Source organism: Fringilla coelebs (assembly GCF_963513975.1).
Source record: "Fringilla coelebs genome assembly, chromosome: 2".
Lineage (NCBI taxonomy): Eukaryota > Metazoa > Chordata > Aves > Passeriformes > Fringillidae > Fringilla > Fringilla coelebs.
The window spans coordinates 91,941,242-91,966,836 of NC_140029.1; the positions used below are offsets into that span (position 1 = coordinate 91,941,242).

The window sequence follows — 25,595 nt, forward strand, 5'->3', positions numbered from 1 at the left end:
TTCTAAGTAGAAATTTTCCTACATCGTCTGAGAGGCTTCCAGCTGTTTTTATGAAGGTTTTTGTTGTTTGTTAATGTTACTGCAGGGCTTATGATTATAATGCACTGCAATAGGATAATGACTGGAAGGATTTCTGAGCAAGAAGTCCTTTTTAAGACGAGGCAGTGACACTGGTGGCCCAATACTTGACAGCACAGCCATCTGCATTATGACAATGTCAGTTGTTAGTCATCTTGTTTAGCCTTGTAACCAGGAGTTGCATTAGGCTGTCTGGCTTCTTCCAGGTTGTCTTTAAACACATGAATTTGTCCTCGTGACGTTACCTGCTCTTCAGTGTAGTAGTTCATTCCAGGACGTGTCTCTTCATCCTGGATGTCACAACAAACTGTAAACTGGCATTTAACTTCTAGGATCTTGATTGTTTCATTGAAGTGCATGACTTCAATTCTAACCCAAGAGGTCCCTTTAAAAAATAACTGAGCCAGGGATGTGATGTTTGTTACACTTCTGTAAAGTATCACGTTAGTGCAGCATTTAAATATATACCATAGTAAGAGTAGCATCAAATCACATTTACTGCAGTTAGTGCCTCCAGCAGACCTGGGACTCTATTTTTATAGTAACGACCTGGAAAATGACCTATTAGAGTTCTTAAATAGTCACTGTTGCCAAATAGCTACAAATCCCTACCCATAATAGCTGTTATTTGCCTGCCTTAGAATTTTACAGGATTTTTCAGTGGTCAGGCACAAATATTCATGTCAATTGGGTGCCTTCATAGCTTGTACAGATTGGGCCTTTGTGCACCTTTGGCTATGAATTCTGCAAGTGTGTGTGTGTTTGTGTCCATAAAGTTTGCTGGGAATGGACATAGTTTACTCCTGCAGCTGATTTGCAGGAGTTTTATTATTGTTGGTTGTTTGGGGTTTTTTTGGGGCGGGGGGTTTGGGGGGGGGAAGGGAAGTGGGGGGCTGGTTTGTTGGTTTTTTCCCCAAACCAAGCCCTTCAGCTATGTCATGACACTGTTTTGGCTGAGGCTTCTTCCTTGCCAGCCTGTGTACGTTATAGCATCCCAGAGTATGTTGTTGGCATGGTTCTGGCTGTGCTGGTCATATGGGTGATGCTGCTGCTGAAAAACGCTGGGATGGCTGCCCATGTTCCCCTACATTGTCCTGGGACAGGCACTGGAGTAGGGGTGAGTGCAGATGTTTCTTTTGCCTCGAGCTTCTTTTGTATGGAAAGAAGCTGTGCAGCTGAGCTTTGCCTCAGCCTCATGTTTTTTCCCTAGGTGAGGTGGCAGGGCAGGGGAGGGCTCACCAGATGCTGGTGGTGGTGCTTTTGCACAATGAGAGGCTGCAGGTCTCAGTGCTTTTGTTCCACCACTGTGCTGGCAGGAGTTGGAAGCGTTCCAGAGGGAACATTTATAGCCACTGGCAGAGAAAGATTGATCTGCATGACCATTGCTGGCTTCTCTTGGGGTGTCTAAAAATAAGTATCATGAATTTGTTCATTCACTTTCCTAGCAAGCGTGAGTGTTTCCCCTTAGCAGTCTGGAGCAGAAGCTCTTCTGCAGGTATGTGTAGTTGGCCTGTCTCAGAATTTCTTGGGGAAGAGCCACCACAAGGTGTGTCCCTGAGCAGTTGCCAAACAGTCAGAAGGATTTGCTTCTTTCTCAGACGGCAACTTCCAGTGCTGAAAGTAAGCAGGTGTGTTAATTTACTGAACTATTCTGCCACCTGTCATTGTAGTTTCATCTCTTCATTGCAAAAGAATAGATACCTGTGTTTAGTTTTTGTTTCAAATACTGGAACAAGCATGTCTTTTCAAGCATTTTCATGTTTCAGCCTTATTCTTTCTCCTCAGTCCATGGATCTGTGGTGGCTTGATGTGCGAAACTTCTACCAACATAGCACACCTGCCAGTAATCCTGAATTTTGCTCTTGTTCTGACATCCCAAATATTGTTTCAAACAAGCAGCAGTGAAAAGCACTTTGGGTCTGGCATTTGGCAACTAGAAGCTGTTGATTTTATGACTTCCCAGGGCTGCTTTTCTGACTCTTGGTTTGTTTTCACAGTTTCCAGAGCAGCAGCTTTGAGTCACCTCCAAGATGGAGGAAGTCCATCAAGATGAAGGAATAGTGAGGCAGAGATGAATAGATGAGGGTAATAAAAAAGTAGGAAGGTAAATACGCCCCATAAAGTATCAGATAAATGGAAGTTCTTAATTTGCACTAAGTGGATGAGAGAAACCGTCCTTTTTTTTTTTTCCCCTTCCTCCTCCATGTCCTCCAAATAACGAGTTAGAGGAGCTTGAGTGTAAATCAATGAATGGTGTTTGTGGTGTGAAGAAGAGAACCAGCTTTTCAGCTTGGAAAGGCAGAGCTTGAGATCAGAAGAAGTGAAATTTGTGGACAGGGTGTTAATTTCCAACTCAAAATGGCTATTGCACACTTACAGAATTAAAGCTAAGGAGTGTATTTTGCACTGGCCCTCCCAAATGCCTCTTCCTGATTTAAAGATAAATACTTGTTTTCTTGTCTCCTGTAATGCTAGAATGCATTCAAAAGTAAGGCCATGATGAAGATTATATTATTAGACGATGTCCATCTAACAGCTCTGAAGATCAATAAAATAGTAGAGATTTAATTTAAGAAAAGTTTTGTAGTACAAGAGGCTATATGAATTTTTGTGTGTTTAAATTAATGGAGGTAGGGTAGGTGATAATGGTATTTGTCTAAGTGTTCTTTAGTCTAGGAAAGATATGGCGTTAGTTACCATTGTAATGTGTGAAAGCTATCTGAAATAAGCTTATTGAAGGTTGCTGTTGCCTGGCAGTTGTATTTATTCTCTGTATTGTTTAGACTACATTTCACTGAAGTTATGAAGAAAGTATCCTTGCCTGCTTTCTTAAAATGAATAGTTTTCAGTATTTTCTCCTAAAATTTCACATTGTCCCAACTAGTTTGGCATAAGGACCATCTGTTGATGTATTTTCTTTTAAGATTCTCTCTTGTTTATTTGGTAATTTAAAGTATGTCAATGAGAGTCCTAGTCTGCTTTAATTAACTTGCACATACTGAAAATAAGTAGTTCAGAAAATGCTTCTTCTCCCATTAGAACAGGTAGTTACACCACATATTGATGTAGCAGTTAGCTCTGACTGTACTAAGACAGAAAAGTCTCTGGGAAGGAACTACTGTAAGCTGATTACTTCCTTTAAGTAACATGTCTTTAAAACCAGAAATTAGTACTTGTTTACTTCAGGCTTGAGGAAGAATTTTAACATCATGATGTGGTAGATATATTTTAAAATGCAAGATATAAAGGCTGTGAGGAAAAAAAGAGCAAACTATCCTGGAACCAAATTTTAGTCAATGGCATAATTCCATCAAGTTTCAGCAGGATGAAATTTCTTAGTTTGTTCCTTATTGTACATCGCTTATCAAGAGTTGTGTAAATACCTCTGTATATTGTGTTTTGTTTCTGTCCCTCCTTGGAGCTGCTCAAGTTAGCCTCCACTCTCTGAATTTTGTTGAGGATGCTTCAAGGATTTGTTCACTTCCTTGTCCAGGGAACATTGCCCAAGTCCTAATTTGGAAGTTGGTGAAATTACATGCCTGGAAAAAGGATGGGGGTTTTGAAATGCCTGTGTTTTACTTCACTGTGTATTTAAAGTGTTAGCAGGCAAAATAAAGGAAAAGTAAATAGACTTTATACAAGATATTAAATTGCCTGGTTTGAAAGATTTCAGTGCATAAGGAGCAATAGGTTTCTAATGGATTTTGTTGTATATTTGAGGGATTAAACCCAGCGTGAATGCAACAAGTATTCCTCAGCCATTGCCACCTATTTCCTCATGACCTACATCCTTGCTTTTTTTCATCTGTTCCCATGTGATGCCCTCAGCTTTCTCATGTGCCCTCTGCTGTTCGTGCTTGGCTTTCTTGAACAAGGACTTGCACATTGTTTGAGTGGTTTGCAGTTGCAGTTTGGCAGGGCTGGGGAAGCTCAGCACTTCCCCAAAGGACTGAACCCTCCTCACCTTGGCACCAACACTGATGCTCCCTCATGTTTTTATAAAATTTTGGTATTGCATTTGAGACTTCTGTCCTACAGACTTGTCTGAAATAGGCTGGTGGAATGCAAAAGCATTTAGGAATTAGGGGCTAATTTAGGAATTTAGGAACTAGGAAAAGCAAAAACAGCTCAAAGCCAGCCTAATGGAGCAGTCAGACCAGAAGGTTATTTAAAACAGTTAAAAAAGCCACAGTCTAATCTGAAAAAAAGTAATGCTAGCATAGTTTCAAAATCTTAAAAGGAAGTGAATTGTGATTGAAGACTTACTCTCCTGTCAGCTCTGTGTTTGTGTATATTCTGTCAAATATTTTTCCTTGCCATATATAACATTTTCAGTGCAAAATAAGGATTTGAGTTGTAAATAATGATCACAGATTTGGTGTAACTACTTTTTTGGTAAAGGACAGTCTAATGGACTTGGCTTATTTAAAACCCTTTAAAGGTATTTTGAAATAGAATTTTAAGTTACAGCGCTCTGACTGCTTAGTACGTTTAATCTATCTCTTCATTACCTCTGGAGAAATCTATCTGTTGAACTGTTATGTAATTCCTCTAAACCTAATATGCATGGGAGACACAAAAGGTGGTGCTTTGCATCATGGTTTTGCTGGATGTGTTGGTCCAACAGCAGGAGCTATCGGAGAGAGACAATCTTTATTTGATTTTATTTTGCACCACTCTGTGGTGGTTGTGACAAAGTGATAATAATGGCTTGGGGAACTGTCAGAGATGTTTTCCTAACTCAGACCTTTAGCCATAACTGGCAGGGTAGTGTATATCCTGCTTTACAGTACCGTGGAGACATAGAATGGCTTAAGTTGGAACAGACCTTAAAGACCACCTTGTTCCAACCCCCTGCCACGGGCAGGGACACCTTCCACTAGACCAGGTTGCTCAGAGCTCCATCCAGGCTGGCGTCAAACACTTCCAGAGATGGCACATAGTTTAAATAGATGAGGGAGTAAGGATTTCTGTCATAGCATAGATTATCTCAGGTGGAACAGGACTCAGGAGATAAATTCTCCTGGGGAACAAGGCTAGCTCATAAAAGTAGGTGAGAGTTTAAAGACATATTGGGGGAAGGGGACTGGTTTTCCCTTTTGGGGTGTTTCTTTATGTTCTCGGCTTTACGGCTCTTCTGTTGCTGATTGTTTGTTTGAGATTGGATTTTAGTGTAAGGCTTCAGGTATTCATTCAACAATTGATGACTTTCTCAAAAACTTTACAGTGAATCTATTTTTGGGGAGAAGCAGTTTTCTGCATTCAAGTACAATACTGTGTTGAGCAGCTTAAAATTCATTTATTTGCTGTGCAATTACATTAGATTCTCACAAACACTGATAAACAGTGTTTATTGCATTTGCTTTTTTAGATTTTTCTCTTTGGTTAATTACATTCCAAAAATAAAATACTGTATTCTATAGTACACTTAGATACATTCCTAAGTTGCTTCTGTAATATTGAATTGCCTAATTATTTAAGAAGATATACCTGCAATAGATTGTGAAAAGTTTTCTTCATGTAGGAGGAATAGCTCCTAAGGACTTCTTGAGGTTTTTGGTATACATACAAATATTAAGGCTTCTTCTACAGGTGCTGTTGACATCTGATCTGTGACTTGCAGTTCTATTACTCATCCAAGTTGGCAAATGGAATTGGGATAAAGATTAGATCTTGAAGTGACTGGGTAGAGAGGCTGCCTCCCAGATCCCTTAATCATCATGTACTTCAGGATACCAGTAATACTTGCAGTACTGGTTCATCTGTCAGTGCATGTATGCTTTCAATATATGTATGAAAAACTGAGTCTATTCAACACTCAGAAACAGTAAAAACAGCAGCCACCGTGTTGCATGATGCCTATGCATAGTTAATAATCAATCAGTGATTTAAACCAACATAGGGTTTGGGGAAATTCTCAATTTATAAATGGCAAGCATTTTATGGTCTTTTCCCTACATGTGTAAGTTTTAATGTCAATATATTACGGCATTTAACATGATTTTCCAGTTCTCATTTTCTCATAGTTTGACTTCTAAGACTGTCTGCACACTGTTGTTTTATACCAGGTATCTGGTATAGGATATTAGGATAGGAATGGTTTTTATTTTTAGCTGTGTTGCATACACTATCAAACATGGCAAAGGATAAAGTAAGTAGCTTAAAATGGCTGGGTTTTTTAATGAATGGCTTAATATGTGTATTTTACTGATACCTTTCCCTGTTCTCCACCTTTCCTTTTTTAGATGTGTGGTCAGCAGGCTGTGTATTGGCTGAACTGTTACTAGGACAACCGATCTTTCCGGGTGACAGTGGTGTGGATCAGTTGGTGGAAATAATCAAGGTATGGAATCTTAAGTGTTATTTTGACTGCATTATTCCTTGGGAATCAGTATGAAAACAGGTACTGTTATAAGCTGGTGAACATACATATATTCTGACATGATTGTACAGGGTTTTGCATGTAAACAGTGTTTGAAAACACTTCTCATGCTGTTTTGAGAACCTGATGATCTTTACTTTCTCTTCTTGCAGTTTTGCATAATGATATAAATTGGAGCTTTTTCCCTCATAAAGGATTGCACTTCCAGTGTGCTTGGAAAAAGTGCTTACATACTGGGCCAATATTTATTAATGTATGATTTTCATTCTTTAGGAGTCTTTTTTCCTTTGTTGCACACAATTAATACTTGGTTTTGAAAACAGTGTTGTTAAATTCCTTATGCCAGATTCTTCACATATGTAGTTGCCTTCTCTTCTTCCTTCCTCCTAGTTCTTTTAAAATGATAGGTGGGAAAGGGCACTTGTTTTTGCAGCTGTAGAATCAGGACATGTAGGGCAAAGGTATCTTCTACCTGAAGACTCTTGTCTTTTAAGGTAAAATAACTAATGTGTCAAAATATGTAACACTTATATATCACTTATGTTCAAGCACATCCTGATTAATTTCATTTGGAAAGCGGTGAAAATTCTCTGGTTCTCAGATTGGAGGCATGGAAGAATATTTCATAGATAGGTGTCTGACTTCCCAGCACCCTTGTCTACTCTACCTTTTTCAACTTCTGCAGTGAAGGAAGCAAGATTTCCAGAGAGAGCAGTATAATTTTCCTCTGAATCTATACTATGCACATAATAAGATGGCATTATTACAGATTTGTACACATACTGGTCAGCTTTATTGATTTCATCACCATGAGGGCACTGTAGTATGAGAATTTCCTCCTTGATTTTGCCACTTCCTTGATGCATAAATATTTGTGTGGCATGCATGTGAAAAGCCCCTCAGAACCCAAATTTATAGGTGGAGAGCTTCCTTCTTGTCTGTGTCATTGACTAGAAAAGCTGCCAGTGTCTTTGTCCCTGTCCTAAGAGAGTGTATGACATGAACCAGCGCTGACTGGTCATTCTCCTGCCTGAAGGACATGGGCTGAGGCTCAGGGGTGTGCTGTGACATTTCTAGACTGTCACCCCAGGTCTTCCAGGTTTTGACCACATAAACCTGGCTTCTGTAACACTGAGTTTGTCTGTCCTGCTGAACATCCTTCAGTCAGCAGCTTGCATCTGGACACTCCATGTCTTGCACATGCTTCTCCTGTGACTTTCTTGATGTCTTTTTATTGCATTTCTGCCCAGTGTGTTTCAAACTCAGTTAATCCAAGTTGGGTCAGTTTGCTTAGGAAACGCAAAAAAACCTAGAGTTGCTTTCAGATGTAGGTCTGATGATAGTACAAGTGACAATGTTTTTAACTTTTGAGAAATGTCTTGGAGTGGTGTGCTGCTTTTTGCTACACTGCTTTTGTGACATGTGAAGGGGTCCACATCAGATGACCAGACCTCCTCAGAACTTTGTGTGATAACATGTGGTGTTTGCCTTTAGACATTTCTGAAAAGTCCTGGTTTGTTTTTTAATGGATGTCAAAAATCCTGAAAAACTAAAGCTAATCAAAGAATCAGCAAGATTGAAAAAGACCTCTGAGATCAAGTCCGACCTATGACCCAACTCTGCCATGTCAACTAGACCGTGGCGCTAAATGACACATCCAGTCTTCCCTTAAACCCCTCCAGGGACAGTGACTTCACTTCCTCCCTGGGCAGTCCTTTACAATATCTAATCACCCTTTCTGTGAAGAAATGCCTTATAATGTCCAGCCTAAGCTTTCCCTGGTGCAGCCTAAGACTATATCCTCTGATCTTTTCATTTGTTGTCCACAAGAAGAGCCCAAACTCCCCCTGAATTTTTGTAAATAGAGCTTTATATCATGGTCACCATCCATGGCTTGATCAGAAGTCTGAGTGTAGAGAGACCTTATTGGCAAAACTGTAGTGCTCTGCCCTACCATTGCTTTGATTTCACAATGTGAAAGTAAAATAATGAGGAGATGCGTGGTCTCTTATTATTGACATGCTTGGCAAGCAGAAATTAGTGGTTTGGTTGAAATTCTGCTAAGAAGCTGTTAACATCAGTTCTGCACTCCTGAAGAAAACATCTATGAGCCAGTAATTTCATAGTGCTTATATTCTCCAATTGTGGCATTTATTTGTTTGCGCTTCAGTTGTATCGAAACAGAGGAGTCCTTCAGTAAAACTGCTGAAGTAAAATTTCAGTAAAATTGTACCATCTGTGGTGGTAACTTTGCTTGACTAACTCATAGTAGTGATGATATATAGTAATGGCAAAGTGGTGATATTTCTCAAGGCAACTGAAGGAGTACCCAATGTAAAGGGTATTTCAATAAATTACAGATTGAAATGATGATACCCTCAGAGAAGCAAACTTGTGACTAATTTCTTTAAATATAGAAATGGAGATATTTAATGACCATTCACATCTGTGTTGTGCTGGGGTTTTCTCTTCTTCTATTACATATGTAGTCCACTACAGACAGAAATGAAGTGAAACAAAATGTATTGAGGCAGTATGTTTTAGGAAAGTCTGGGGGAAAAATACTGTAAATATTACAGCAGTAATCACAAAAAAGGATGTTCACTGAAACTTGAAGAAAGTGTAATGCAAAATGTGAGCCTGAATGGGTGGGTACCATGTTCTTCTGACAGTGTTTGTTACAGATGCAGCATATATTCTGAAGGCAAGACTGGAAGAGAAGCTGAGTGCAAACTGAAGAAATAGGTTGCTTTTTAGTGCCCTTGTCTCCCTAATCTTCTGTTGTGAAGTTTTGTAAAAACTATCCAGAAAAGCCCTAGCAGAAGGTGATGGTGGGAATACAGAGAAAACTTATAATTGAGACTATTGTTGTCATGATCAAAAGCTGTGAGAAATTGTCTAGGAACAAGATAGCAAGGTGCTTCTCTTGTAACACTGTATCCACTTACAAGTATTTCTCATGGTGGGAGTAGAGGGAAAAAGTGTGTTTACCTAAAATTTTTCCTCACCTTTTGAAAATGGGGAAAAAGTAGAAAGGTCAAATTTTTTCCATTCTGCCAGCTGTTGGGAGATATCTGTTCCATCTACTGTGTATCCTTTAAAAATGACCAATAATCGAATTAGGAAGATTTATTTAACTCTGCAAAGAAGTCATGAAACATTCTGCTCTTAGCACTTCCAGAGTGTTGTTTAAATTCAACTCAGATTTGAAAGGATGGTATAAAAGAAGCAACAACGTGAGGGAGAAGTTTTGTAGCCTCAGTATGGTTGAGGACATGCAATTCTGCAGCATAAAAATTATCAAAAATGCTAAATCTTGCCACAACGTGTAAAACGTGATGTTGTATAAAGTTTCCTTTAGGGCGTGATTCATTAAAAAAATTTGACAGATGGCATCCACCTCTTCCATTTGCTTCCATAGAAAATTAGTATTTCAAGCTTTCATTGTAACACAGATTTATTTTAATGCTAGCTGGCTGTGGGAGGAGCAGAGTTGTGGGATCTGACAGTTGTAGAATAGCAGTGAGCTTGGTAGGAGCTTGCAGGTTGGGACCTGGGAGCTGCTGTTTGACTATCTGGGGTCCTGCTTTTCAGATAGCTTCATTGGAACTGTGTGTCTGAAACTTAGGGGCAGGGAAGGTGGTGTATTTTAAACACCCAAAAATGGGCTATAATAAGAAAATACTTACCCACACGTTTGGAAATATGTCAGACTTTCATTCTTTCTATTTGATTGATTCACTACAGGAAGAGGTCAGCTTAGAAGCTTTTCTGCTGGTTCTTATCAATTCAAGATGATTGAATCACAGTTACACTTGAGGCAATTTTTTTGAGCCAAGATAAACTTTTCAGTTTTCTCTTCAGTTGCTTACTCAGCTATGATTATTCGGAGTTTATTTCACAACACAGCGAGTGAATGCTACACCTGGCTGTGAAGTTTTTTGCATTAGACTGGCTAATGACTTCAAAATGCCATCACATTAAATTAGTTCTCCTTTCTCATGCAGTTCTTGATGACATCCTCTCTTTAGCTGTGTTCATGGTGATATATCAGTTGGCAGAGCCTGCCCTTCCTGCAGGCCATATGCTCAACATCCTCAGTCCCTTGCTGCATCACAAGCATTTTTGGCTTTTGACAGATTTTGAGACACTTTCAATAGGCTTAATGTAGTTTCATTTCAAACAGTCTTGCAAGATCTCTATATAATTGCACCGGGAGTTTTTCCAGATCTACTGTGTATTTGCAAACTGCTTTGAAAAACTGTGCCCCTCTAGAACCACAGCATCACGTTCAATTGCATCAAAAGACAGTCCTCTTTTAAATTTTTTTCACTTGCTCCTATTTCTTTAAATATGGTCTTTCCACATGTTCTCAGTCTGACTGGGAAAGAGAGAACTTTGACCACTTACCCCTGACAAAATGATATTTGATATAGGGGAGTACTGTCTTGGAGCTCCATCTGAAGAAGTAGTTTACCCAAGTACACTCTTCTTGAATACTTATGCTATTACAGGAGAGAAATCACTTGCTTTTTCCAAATTTTGATCTTGAATGGTGACTCTTACTTTTTATTTTTAGCTCTTGCTTGCTATCCCAAATGTTAGGTTGTCCCATCGCTGGGAATATCTCAAGTGGGTAACCCAATATACTCATTAAAATTCATACCCCTACTGGCTTTCAAGTGACATCTCCTTCAGAAATGTGCTCAGTTTCTGAAACAGTCACAGTGGTGGCAGTGTGGATTTCATCAGTGATCCCATAGAGAAATTATATACAAGTAAACACTATGCCTCAGAGCAGTCATGCAGCCTTGTACCTGATGGGTTCTTCCAGCAGCCCAGGAGGGTGGCAGCTGCCACTTCACTATTTAAAATACCCTTTGTAAGTGGGACTCTGCTGATTACAGTTTGAAAGAAGGAGCCACAAGACCACAAGAGTGATTTTTCCTTGAGATGCAGTCAGGACAGACTCCTTCATAGATCTCCAGTCTCTTGTGCGCAGCAGTGGTGGATGGGAGCACTGCTCCCTGTGAAATCTTGGGAGTTTGTTGGCATTCCTGGCCTCACAAGCTCTACAGCATCCCAGAACCATCAAGGTAAAACTGGCTGGCATATGTTTTCCAAACTTAAAACGTGTTCAAGTACAGTTCCTGCAGACAGTGGTTACCCTTTATTCCTCTTGCAGGAAGTGAATCTCAGAAGGGTAATTGGGTTTGTTTCTAAGATAATTATCTTCTCAAAGTTTATGTACCTTCCCCATATTCCTCTCAAAAGCAGGAAAAAAAAGTCTGTCAAAAGAACGAAGCAGCAATAATTATCTGAGCAGCCCTAGGACATAGGGAGGACAGCATCAAACAATCTGCCTGGTGTTTTCTTTACCGGAAATATTTTTGCCGTGTGCTGCTATTTAGAGTATGAGATGAATCAACCAACATGTGAAAACTGCAGGAAAGAAGTGGGGGTTACAGGGTGGGGGTGGTGTTTGCTTTGAGTTTCTTGGTTGCTACTGCACTGTGATTATTCCTTGCACCAAAACTGGCATTTCATGGTAATTTAAGAGGAATAATAAAATCATCTTCTCATCGTTCCCTGGGTAAGGGGGAGCTAGGGGGAAAAAATGTATGAAAAAGCAAGTTCAATAGTATCAGGAATCCTATTCATGTGTAACTTTTTGGGCTCTTGACAGTTTTACTGTGTCTAATGCTAAGTATAGACTGCAATTATAATATATGGCTCATGCTCAAATGTCAAGGTACTATTTTGGGCTCAGTTTTTGAAATAAAATAAATCCAGTCAGAGTAGTTAATGGGCAGAGAGGAGCCTTCTCTTCTGGGAGAGTAAGCCATAGGAGAGTGTTTCATTTTATTGGACAGGGTCCTCTGCTGACAACCTGCCTGTGTCTGACATGGGCTTTCACATGGATTCTGTCCTCAGCCCTAAGGGAAGGCTCCTGGCTTTTTTTTCCTTGATGTCCCCCCACATCACAACTTGGCTTTTCCTGTGCCTCACTTAATTCATCACTTCCAATGCTTGCAGGCAGGCAGTATAAAAAGTTGATGGGCAATTATATTCATGTCAGCAGTGACAATGGGTTTCTTCCTATTCCTGATGTATAGCTCCCTTCGTGTTATGAATAGAAAAAATATCTATATTTAGTTGGCTTTCATTGTTTGGCAAGAAAGTGTTTTTGAAAGGAAGTGTATATAAAGCGGGTAAGTTTATTTTACTTTCTGCCGCAGACCTCTTGAAGTATTGTCTCAAGCTGTGTTAACTGCTTGAGAAGCTGCACTGTGAGTTTTTTAAATAACTATTGGCACACCTCTCACAACTTTCTGAAGAGGTGCAATCAGGTTTGCAGAAGTATTAATTATGCCATCTGGTAAGCCATAAACATCAGACTTTAAGGAATACCTTTACTCATAAACTTGCACAGTTTTCCCAGGGAAAACTACTATACTACTGCAACCATGGCTTTCTAGAGGTTTCTAATTTAAATTATCACGTTCTCCCCTCTCTAGGCCAGTTACTACCAGCTGGAGCTTCTGAACCCTTGGTTCTAACCAAGGTCCCTGTGCTTCTAACTGATTACATTTTGGCAAATGTTCAGCAGTAACAATGGTTGTCATAAAGGGCCTTTATTCCACTGGGATTTGTTGAAACTCTTGCAGTTTTCCTTTTCCTCTGCTGTTGCAACAGTGTGGGTTTGGTCATAAATGACTCAGCGCAGTTTTGCATAGTGAAGCAGGTGTGGGCAGCAGCTGTCTTGGTACTGAAGTGTAACTGAAGTGTCTTTTGGAGCTGAATAATCCATCTTTTCCTCCCAAAAAAGTTGATTGTAAGAACATAAACTGAAAATCTATTCAAGTTCAGGGCTTATTCCAGGTTCATAAATCCCCCTACTTGTTTGGTAAGGATGATGTTCTTGTGAGCCTTTCTTTATTGTAGCTTTTCTTTAACTGCAGGAGATAGATACCATTACCCTACCTTCACCAACCCTGTTCATGCAGTAAAAATGTTTTGGCGCCCTTCATCCATTACAGACTAATGTCAAGGAAAAAACTTGACAGAATATACTTTGAAACCTGTTGTGTTCAATTTTTGTCCTAGGAGAATCAGAGCAGTGTCCACGTCTCAGCAAGTATATCCTTTAGTTAATCTTAGTAGATGATGCGTCTTTATTCTTATTTAAGAGATGATGATAATGACAATTGGTAATGAAGAGCAAAACTAGTTGACCTGGCACCTTGACTTGCAGGAAGATGCTTTGTATTCTCACATCGACCTCCCCTTCATTCATTTGAAAGTTGAGTATTCATTCTAGTTATAGTTGATCCCATCAGACAACTGGATTTTTATTATTATACTGCTTACTTTGGTTCTCTTTTTGTTTTTCAAGTATTAAATAGAAAAAAAAATTCAACTTTTTCCTTGATAAAATCACTTTCCATAAGCTTCCCCGGGAATTAGAATAGAATGTGCCAATCTGCATTGACCTGAATAATTCAGTATTGGACCCTGTATTTCTCTGACTTTTCCAAGATTGGTGGGGCTTCTACCAGTGTACAGAGTATGTGAAGGGAGGGTTCAAGCAGGGAGCCAGGCTCTTTTCTTTGGCAGCCCATGACAGGACAAGAAGAATGGGCACAAATTAAAACACATGAAATTCAATCTGAATGCAAACCAGCTGTTTCATGGAGTAATTCGGCCAAAAATGAGCATAGTAATTCGTGCTTCTTTCTCAAAAGGAGAATTTTGACCAATTTTTGTGGCAGCTTAAGTGATTGCTGTTACCAAGGTTACTTGAAAGTATTCCTAATATACTGAAAATTCGATATAAATCAGTGAGGTACAATTTCAAATCATATAACAAACAGAATTTGTATGTGGGGGGGAGGAGGGATCCACTACAGGACCTCTTCATGATAAGTCAAGTACTGGTACAGTTTTACAGTTTATCGCTTTATTCATCCCACTGTTCTAATTTTTAACTTGAATTTGACACAGTCTTCAAAACTTCTGTTCTTCCTCCCAAACTACTTCTCTTTTCTGTTTTTGGTTGCATTTTGGCGTGTGTTGTTTTGTGGTTGGGTTTTTTTTTCCTTTAATCCTGTCTCAGTTCAAATTGGAAGTGCAGTCTGATTTTACAGTCTCGAGAACAGAGTAAATAAAAATACAGTGTGTAGCTACTAGTAGTCACTTTTCCTTTTGTACAGTTATTTTATGTGTCAAAGGCTGCTTGCTAGGTAGCTGAAAGGTCAGACAATTCCTTCTTTCAGCTACGATGATCCCTCTTCAGTACCTTCTTTTCTAAGCATTTGTGAAACCTGAAGTGCTTTAGATGCCTGTGCTTGAGCTTAGGAGTTGCCCTCTCCCATCATCTGGAGTTACAGCTGTGCTTTTAGCGAAATGCATGAATAGACATTGTCTCTGGGTTCTTCCATGAAACTGTCCTTGCTTATCTAATCTGAGTTATCTGATGCTATAGGTGGTCTTTAAATATACTTGCACTATGTAGGCTCCTGTTCTGAGCAGCCTTGGCAACCAAGTGAGTTTGATATATTTGGGCTAAATTTAAAATAAATCTACTTGCTGCTTCTTAGAAAAGCTATCGAAGGGATTTTTTGAGGAGAAAAAGGTAAACATGCTTTTTAAAAAGTATTGTTTATACTAGGGAGGCATGAAAGCTTAGCTTTTAGAAAACATGAGAGAGCAATAGAAGGTGCCCATCATTTTTCAGAAAGTTAATTTAAGTAATCACAAAAACTTCCAAGGTTCTAAAAATCACTTTTATCCTGAATTGAGATTTAAATAATATTTAGGGGTGGGAAATCCCCTCATCTTTAGAACGGAAAACGTTTGAGAGTGATGGTCATCAAAGTTTTGAGAGCAGCACCATCCTGGCAGGGCTGGCAGCTGGGTGGCTGATGCTCTTGTGGGTGCCAGACAGAAAACCAGCAGGGAAAGGGCACATTTTCCTTTCAATTCTTTTTTCCTTTGAAACTTGAGCAAAATATATGGAATCTGCAGACATTCTCCTTTTTTACCCCCTAAGAAAAACCCGTGTTTTCAGACACACCCCAAAAAAAAAAATCTGCTGACATTTCTGAGTAACCCTTGGCTTTTAGAATTAGGTGGGTTTTAAATCCTCATGAGCGATGTGATCTATGAAACATTATTGTTCATTTTATACAATTTGTCAGTCAAATTTGTTATCCAAGGAGCAACTGTCTGAACAAGTTGCAGAGTGTATTTCCTCTGCTTGCTACTCTTTGTTTAAAAGGTTGCTTTGTGGGTAGGATATTTTTGTGTTGTGCAACTCTTATTTTAAATAGCAAAGAGATACCAAGTTTTGTTCATAATACCTGATGATAGTTTCTCTGTTCCACAAATTACTCAAACAGCAGTTACCTTGCTCTTTTGCCTCCTTACCTGACTTTCTGGAGTGCATTTTTGTAATTTCCATTCTTCCAACACAAGGAAAATGTACACAGATACCAGATATTTCTTTATCAAGCTGCAAGGTAGAGTGCCAGCATCGTGTGATCATTTGTTACCTGATGGTGACAGTGCAGTCTGATGAGATGAGGTGATAACATCACACTAAGCTGTGTGGAGGGATTTGTCATGGGGCCAAAATAGTGTCACTACAGGTTTCATAGAGATGAGCCTGAGCCCAGACAGAGGACCCACTCCTGCTTTCTGCCATCTTCCCTTCTCTCAGCTGAGCAAAGAGGTGCCCAGAACTGGGTGCAAGCAGAAAGCAATGGGATTTCTTGCAGATACTTTGCAATTTTCATATATAGCTAGAAGACAATGGCTCTCTCACACTTGGTGCTAATTGAAAAGAAAGCACTAATGCCATATTGTCGGGCTTATTCCCTCAAGGCGTTTCTGAAATCCTTTCAAAATGTACCCACCCTTTCAAAGAGAAGTGCAATTGTTTACTATTTCTCATAAAACTAATTTGCATCCATAAATAACATTGTGCAGATTCTGGGAATGAGAAATACAGTTTGGTGAAGGTAAACCACAGGTGGTATGCCTTTTAGGTACTTCCAAGTTAGACTAAGTCTGTCCTCCATGTGAAAATACTGATGAGGAAGCACCGCCCACACCCACACTGTTTTGTTTGTGGGGAGAGCAGGAGATGCTCAGCAGTAACTAGCTGATCATTTAAGCTTGTCAGAGGACTTCTGTTTGGGACTTGTAAAATGCAGCGTGTGCTGCTTATCTGATCCTTAATCAACCATATGCAGTGAACTGCAATCCCTGAATGTGTTTGGTAGTACCGTTTTGAATAAACCTAATGAAAGTGAACTCTCTACCCCGCCAAAATCTTGCTAAGTTTGAGAGAGATGCTTTAATTTTGTGAAAAACTCTGTAAGATTTGGACAAATTTTTGACACTGGGCTTGGAGCATGAACTGAATTGCCCACAAGAGACCACTGATGTTGGAGTAAGGGCTGCAAAGGTGATTAAGGTGCTGGAGCATCTGTCATGAGGAGAGATTGCAAGAGCTGGCACTGTTCAGCCTGAAGCAGAGAAGGCTTGGCTGGGGGTGAGGGATCTCATCAGTGTGTGTAAAAGCCTTTTGGTGTGGGGGAATGAAGAGACAACCAGGCTCTTCTTATTGTTGCCCACTGGCTGGGCACGTAGCAGCAGCAGCACAGAATACAACACATTTTTTTACTCTGGACAGTGGTCAAAGACTGGAGAAGGGTGCCCAGAGAGAGGACTTCCTTCCCCCCTGGGTGCAAAAGCTTTGTTGTCTTGCTCTCAACACTGTGTTAACTTACTAGTTACATTGATTGACTTCAGTTGTCTCAGTGCCTGATAGGTTATACTTCAGTCCTAATTCCATATGAAGCATATCTAAACAATTTGCCTTTTTCTTTCTCCTGTATAGGTTCTGGGAACGCCTACAAGGGAGCAAATTAGAGAAATGAATCCAAACTATACTGAATTCAAATTTCCTCAGATTAAGGCACATCCATGGACTAAGGTGAGTCTATATGATTTGAATAATAAAGACATGGGCTGAAAGTAAAAATTCAAGTTGTTCAGTTTGTTCAGTGATTTGGTGGCTTTCAGTCTAAACTGGGTGCCTTTAACTAAGCTGGGGACCTGCAAACTTTTTATGTAGCTGAGGAGAAGGAGATATTGAAGCAGTATATTGTAATATCTGTTGGTCTGGGGGTTGCCTATAGGTGGTTTGGTTTTTGTTCTGTTTTGTTTTTTGATCATGGTGTGTGTGTTAGTAGCAGATTGCAATATTCTGCATACTATCATGCTATCAGCTGATACACACAAAAGTCGCATAGAAATGAGGGAAGTGCTCCAGTATGTATGTGGCACTTTTGTAGTGCTGTTAAATAGTGTGATGAGGGCTGAAATCACTTTCTTAAATGCTTCTTTCATAGATAATATTCTGTTTGTACTTCTATATAGGTGTGCTGTTGAGTGGAGATGTTTTTTCTTGGAGTTACTTCTTAAGATTTCTTGTTATCTAGCTTCCATAGGGAGACACCAATGCAATACACACAGGCAATAAATAATATGACCTCCATGACCAAAAAGGAAACTGCTAGCAATGAAACAAGTGTATTGCTGCACAATTAATTGGTCTTCCACATATCAAGCAATTATGAATATTTGACTTCAGCCAGAGTAACAATCATTTAGTCAGCTTCTTGGGTGTGGAATAAGTTAAATATTGAGTCTCAAACAATTGAAGCCTGGATAGTTAACATTTCCTCTGGCTTGAGAAATGTCTGTTATAGTCACCGTTTATTTCCATCCTATCTCAGCACTCAGGTTTCTTTCTGCTAAGAAAGTAGTATCTGTGCGTGGAAGGGTTGCATGCCTAGCTAAACACATGTCCAGGGCAGATTCTTTTCAAATACTCTATGGCAGTAGAAAAATTGAATAAACCAATTAGGGCTAATTGATAGCAGGCCATATATCAAACAGGCACATGGCAGGGCAGTACTGTTCTTGTGATAGATTCTCCAATGAGTTATGTACCTTTTCCCCACTAATCCATGGTTTGTGTTTCCATCTCAGAGTTACTTTCTGTGTGTTGGTTAAGTGATGTATAATAGTATGGGAGGTTAGTAAATCCAGCAAGGCTTTTTAATACCTAATGTGACTGAGGGAAAAAATAAGAGCAAATGAAGTTCCTCTGAGTGATTTCTTCAGTTCTGAATTGTATCCTGGCAAAAGTCACATAAATAAGCCCAAAAACCTGCACTGAATATTAGGTTTGCATCTGAATTCTTGCATTGTAGGTGTTCAGATTAGGGGAGGTTAAATTAATATACAGTGGAGTAGAAGTGCAGAGCTGTACTTAGGACATGGAGATGAGTTGCATAGTTAGTTTAAATGCTTATCTTAGCTTGAACAATCTTATAAATCATCTGTATGCACTTGATGGTCTCTTAGAACACAACTTTTAGCAAATGGAAGCTTCACAAAAAGACTGAACTTCCTTCTATTTTTAAAGAATGGGGGGGTTTTTGTTGTAGTTGAGGATCACAGTTGAAATAAAGAAGTGAGATAAGCTTGCCAGAAGATCAAATTTGCATTCTCCATTAGGTCATAATTAGTTTTGGAGAGTTGTACTTGCAGTATAGCTTCTCATTCTCAACTCAGTCTGCACACAGCCCTTCCTGATGTCAGCTTGGTGTAGAATAGCATTTAAACCAGTTTATTGCAATTGAGTTACGTGAGACTTCATTTGTGAGATCTGTACTTACTATGCAAATGCTAAATTTAAAAAATGGATTACCCAGCATGATGCTGGTAATGATGCTTATCTTCTTATCTTCTCGGTGTATTACTTCTCGAGATCCTTTCCTTTCAATGATTTGAGCATGTTGAGCCATGATAGATTTAAGTAGTAGTATTACATAGAATTGGTTCTTCTTACCCAGTTGTATTGATAAAACATCTGACAGCATGTCAGTGGGCATAGGCAATCCTCTCAGAGCTTCTCTGTCTTAGCCTTGAATAGTGACAGAAACCTCGTCAGAGCTTTGGCTTTGCAAAAACAGGAGTGACTGAAGAAGTGAAAGTGATGATGTTGTTGGTTGTTTTTGTTCTTTTGTTACAACTGTGTTTGTAACTAGACTGCTACAGCTAGTTGTCAATAGGACTTGAACTTGCAGCTTCAGAAGCACAAATCTTTGCCATCTAAGCTGACGAATTATTGAAGATGACAATAGGCAGAAGGTGGCTATTTTTGTTGAGTAAGTTATGACCAGAGGACTCAGCAGACACAAGAATTTTTTTGTATGTGTGAAATAACTTCTAGGCAGCTACTTTCAGCATGTTTGAAAGAGAACTACTGAGAATATGGTTACTTCCTGCTGTAATCTCTTAGACACAAGAGCATTCTCCTTGTTTTGTCCTGTGGGATAGAACATAGGTATTTGTCAAAGTTGGGTATGTAGGCCCTGCCTGGAGTTAGTTTCATGCATTTAAGGTGCCCAGTGCATGTTTCTATGCAGTCAGGAACTGGTTGTTTCCAGTGATCTGTACAAAAATAAGGTCTTGTTTTCAGGGTACATCCTCGGTCTGCAAAAGTGCACGTAGATGGTAATTAAGAATTTTCTTTGGAAGCTGTAGTATCTGTAGGTTGCATCTGAGATTCTGTGGTGCTGATTTGAATAGGATGTATCTGGTTCTGGTCTGCTCTCTTAGGCATTTCTGTGAGGCATGGATATGTTACTTTCCTACTCAGTATTGCTGTGATGATGTGTAATCTGCTTATGCTTGCTGTTAGCTACTTGTGAAGAAGAATGGTGGCTGGTGCTATAGTGCAACGTAATACATTCTGGGTTTTTAAAAGAGACAGAGAAATTGCTTAACTCTGAAGACAGACAAATCAATGAAAGAATATTGTTTTTCAGATTCAATATGTTTTGGACTAAAATTGTAATTTTGAGCACAAGTTTTACAGATGTTTGAATCCTAACTTCATAGATGAATCTTAGGCTTTTTAGTGGAAATGGATTGTATTATCCTAACATAGTATTGATACCTTCCTTCTTAAATTATGAGAGAAGTCTAACACTCTAAAAAGTACTTTTCTGTGCTGCAGCAATAATATGAGTTTGCAGTGCAAACTGTTCTCAGACTGATTTTTCAATTTGTTGACAATTGGAGATTGAAGTAAATTTGTAACTTAAGAGTTGGAACCTCCCCTTATAAAACTTACAGAGGCCTCTCTCCCATCTCCAGTATAGTTTTGTGTCGCCCAAGTACTTGTGTGTTTTTATACCAGTTTACATGCATGAGGCACCTAATGATGGAAGTTCAGCATGTCCCTGGCTAGCCAAAGAAAAGAGAATCTGAACTTTCCAGGAATCTCTCAAACCATTCTTCAGAAACAGGGCTTTCCTCTTCTTTTCCTGTCACCTGTCCCTACAACCCCAGCCACAACAGCAGGAATCCAAGACTTTCTGGTGCTTTAGCAGGGGAGTCCTTTTCAGAATACCAGTGTGTTTAGTAACTTAAATGCTTTTTTCATCCAAACCTCCCTTTATTTTCACTTTGTATAGACTATTTTGTATTCATGGAGGTGCATCCTACAGCCTTTCTGCTTTGGTGTGTGAAGTAAGTGGCATTCTTTTAGAAGAGAAGCAGTGTTTTGCAGGGGTGTGAATATGGCTGACTTACAACAGTCAGAAAATAATAGGTGGGCTTTTAAACACACAGTCATGTCTTGGGTTGGAAAAATGGTCCATTTTTCCAATGATGTCAGCTCATACAACAAAAGTTACTACCCTTTCTGGAGATTTGCTGCTATTGTTTTTACTGGGTCATACTTTTTCTTGTGTGTCTTTCAGCCACCTCGACCCCTTGAGCCTTCTTTCTTCTTAGAAATGCAGTCTGATCTGTGCTACTAATCTTTATACTTGTTTCTGTTCTTCTAAGCTTCATCTATACCATATAACTCTGTGACTGGAAAGCCACAGAGGAAATCCAGGATCAAGTGCAAGACTGTAAATCACAGGACTGTTGAAGTTCAGCTCTGGTGATTAGTTTTCTTTGGGTCTTTTGGCCCTTTTGGAAGGGGGCAGGGGCAGTGGGACAGCCAACAAAAGGTCTAAAGGCATTCCTCATAAGCTCATGGTAGATTGGTGTTACTTACTGTGGTCCCATTATAGCTGCCCTTTATCCTGACATTACTCAGATGCTACCTGTAGGTCTCAGATCCCTGCAGTAATAAAAAACAAAGGCAGTGCTGTGATAACGTCCAGAAATATATAAAGTGTCCAGCTGTGACAGCCTGCCTTTCCTCTTGCATCTAGCTAGTAAAGGATCTTATCAAAATTGTAGTCAATTAATAGAATTAATAGAATATAATAGAATTATGTCGCTTAGGCCCTTTCTGTGTAGAGAAAATCACTCTCTTGGATTTTTTCTTTTCCCTACCCAAGGATACTGCCACATGTTTGCAAATATAATGTCAGGATAATGACAGGTATGTATGCATATATATGCCCATGTTTCATGATGGCAGAACAATACAAGTTGTAACAACAAAGGCAGTTTTCTTTACTTAATCATAACCTCTGCCTTGTCTCCATTGTATAGACATGGAGACAGTTTCTACTGCAGGCAGCTCTTGAAAATGGAAAGTGAGTCTCTTCAGTGTGCTGTGGTTTACTTGCCTTTGTTTCTCCTGTTCTGAAAGTACTTGCAAGATTTTTCAAACATTTTTAAAATATACTTTTGGTGAGATAAATTCAAGTGTACTCAAGAGAATGGCTTTATTCACCATCCCCAAATCTATACTTAGCTGGTGTCTGAGTAATAATTTCCAAGTAAGTGTTGAGTTGGAGAAAGACAGGAGTCGTTTGCCTGACGGGAAGAGACAGGGAGAAAAACTGTCATGTTTAGATTAGTTTTGAGCATCTCTGCCCCTCTGTTATGCACTCTTGTAGATAAATACACAAGGGCTTTTCTCTACAGTACTTTGCCTTCACAATAAACTCATGGGAAATTTGGGCAGGATCCCTCCCAACTTCGTAAGCACTTCCTTTTTTTTTTTTTTTTTTTTTTTGTCTGTGTCTTTAAACCAAATGGTTATAGCATAGGAAAACAGTGCCTAAGATGAGACTTCAGACTCCAGCTCATCCCTTCTGGCACTTCTCCAAAACTATTGGCCAATTCTGGCTGCAGCTGAAGTTGTGCAGAACCACAGCTGGTTGTGCTAAAGAGTAGCTTTGGATATTGACTTCAGAATTCATATTTCTGCCATATTATGAAGTAGTTTCTGCTAATACTGTAAAATACTTGCCTAATATTTTAGTCTTGATATCCTCTTGTGTGTATGTGTGTTCTGTATGTATGTTTTTCCCATACTAATCACTGTACTTGAATGTTGAATGATTCTGTGCTTGTAGCAGACAGTCCTGTTGTCTTCCCCACACTCTGGGACTGGGATGTAGATCCTGGTCTCTCTCATGAACATATTTTTCCACCCTCCAGAATTGGTTTCATGTCTTCATCCTGTCCTACTCCTGCTCTCCTTGTTCTTGTCTAGTTTTTAAGCAGACTGTTTTGCTTGTAATGCTTCCAAAGTGACTGCTCATACTGTAGATTCAAGGAAGAATACCAAACAGTCAAATGGATAAACAGACAGCTCATTTTGTCACTTCTAATTATAACTGATGACAAAAGAAAGTGAAAACTCTTTTGTCAGAAATGTTGTAAGTGGACTTGGATTTGGATTCAAGATGAAAATGCAAAATCTTCTTTCTGAGATTTTAGTCTGCTCTTTTGTAGAGGAACAAAGATCCAGTGAGGATGAGATGTTTCTTTGGTTGCAGTTCTGTAATTGGCATTAAGTTCATCTTGGAGTGGGTCAGTTCTCCGCCTCCCACCTGCATATTCCTGAAATGCGTTATGTTTTGCAGGGTGATAAAAACCTCTTGAACAACACATGTGCAGGATTTGGATCAATTTCCTTTATCTGACTGACCATTCTGTCCAGACTGCAGATGTTGGGACAAGAGACCAGGGCAGACCTGCATGTCCAAAAGGGCAGAACTTTCATTTCCAGCATGAACTGGACTCGATTTATGCCTGTTGTGAAACTGTGCCCTGACCTTTTTCTAAAGAGTACACGTCTGTTTTTTGCTTGATGTGTAATGACTTACAAGCAAAGAGTGAAAACAGCTTTTCTGGAGACTAACTTAAAAGAAAAAAATAGTTTTTCTGGCAAGTTCATATTTGCCAGCTCCTTTTGCAGCAGCAATGATTTTTGACAGTGCAAATCTCTTATTTTACATGGCTGAGAAAAGAAGCCAGGTTTGCTGGGTGGTAAATTGTCCTACCTCTGGCCAATTTGTATGCAGTAAAGAAAGTACTGCTTAACAGTAAATGAGTGAGCACTAATGCAGCATTAGGAAAGGATTTCCATCAGTGACTATGGAAATCAAATGCTAAGTTTAACATGTCTTCTGCAGTGTACCATCTGTTTAGCCATGCCACTGCAACACATCTGTCTAGACTATTCATAGTAGCTGTCCCAGCAAGGTTGAGAGCACTGAGGTACATTTTTGGGGATTGTCTTTCAAGAGGAGAGCTGTTTTGTTCCTCTTAGCTTTGTTGCTTCCCTTTGGAGCTTGATAGAAGCAGAGCACATGCACTGGGTAATAAACGCGAGCTCGTTCTGTCTCCACAGGGTCCTCAATGGAAGGAGCCCAGTAAAAAGTGTGTGGTCTCGACAAAAAGTAGCTTTGAAGACAGCTTCCTGGTCCTGTTCCCAGTTCTGTGTTGGCTCATTTGTAAGCCACTTAACCCTTGTGTCTTTACTTCATTTTCCCCAGTCTAAGTGCCATCAGACAGGAATTTTTGACTAATCAGGCATTGACTATTTCTGAGGTGCTTTAAAAAAAAAAAAAACATAAGAGGGATTTAATCGGAGAAGGAAGTTGGGGGGCTTATATATATATTTTAAAATATCTCCCAACACCAGTGCCTCTTTTGTGGACATCTTTTAACCTCTGTTTTTTATCACGTGAGTTTTACACACTTCAAAATAGCCAAATGGCATATTTCAGAAATCCTATGCTGAAATTCTCAGGTGTTTGGAACAAGACTAATCTCAAGAGCTTCAGATGCAGACTTGGGGTTTTTTTGTGCCAGGTAGAGCTCAGTGCATACATTGCTGTCTTGTGTGTGTCTCTTCCCTCTTCTTTTGTTTTTGAATGTGTTGTGTTTCTCATGAGCATTATTGTGTTAAACTTGGGTGATCAAAATGCTGCTTCCCAGTAATTGTATTGTATGATAGCATTTTTTAAAAGTTGATTTGAGGGCTGTGTTCTACATTGGTGACTTGGCTTGTAAACAGTACAAGCTTTTGGTTGAAGGGAGGAGCTTTCTCTCTTACCTAATGTTCATGTGCAATAAAAAATGTGCTTACAAGCCAAAAGGATGTGCAGAGACTGTCAGCCTTGAATCGGTGGTGTGGGTGGTTCTTGGCAAAGCGTGTGAGTCTGAAGCTGGTGAGGAAATTTTTAACCATGGTGTCACAAACTTGATGTGTTAGCAACAGATGTCATTTTCCTAAGCCTCTGCTCTCTTAGGTAGCACAGCATGCAGGCAGTATTCACAATCTGCATGCAAGACGCACAGTGGTTGATGGATGAAATCATGTCTTTTAATACACACTGGCTAGAAGAGCACCTTGGTGTCACATTGTGAAGCTTTGGCTTTGGGGCTTAATTACACCAAGAGGATGGTGCTCGTGTTGTGCATGGAAAGCTTGTTTGAGGAATGTCAATGAATTGAAAGTCAGAGCAACCATTCTGTTAAAACAATACTTAGCTCTTGCCCCATGTGGTTTCATTTGAGAGTGGAATGCTGATGTGAGTGAAGTGAAATAAGAGAATTCTGTGCTTTCCATCCTTTTTGTTTCATCTTTCCATATGTGCAGAAAAATAAAATTCAGAAGGGGCGTAAACTCCACTGCACTGGTAGGAACTATTTCCAATTAGTAAGATAAAATGTGACTGCTCTACTAGTGCACAAAGCCTTCATCTGAATTGAAGTCTCTTGGGGATGAGGGCTGTGTAGTGAACTAGGGACACTTAAGCCTGAAATGTTGAAGAAGGTGGTAGTT

General features: G+C 39.5%; 1 protein-coding gene across 2 annotated transcripts in view; it reads left to right on the top strand.

Moving 5' to 3' along the window:
• The window catches only part of GSK3B (glycogen synthase kinase 3 beta), a 145,771-nt gene that overhangs the window by 101,382 nt on the left and 18,794 nt on the right, over nucleotides 1–25,595 (top strand). For both annotated transcript variants that reach the window (XM_084225113.1, XM_084225112.1), the window contains exons 7-8: nucleotides 6,324–6,421; nucleotides 17,367–17,462. In XM_084225113.1, the coding sequence (XP_084081239.1) occupies nucleotides 6,324–6,421; nucleotides 17,367–17,462 (194 nt within the window). The remainder of the gene's footprint in view (nucleotides 1–6,323; nucleotides 6,422–17,366; nucleotides 17,463–25,595) is intronic.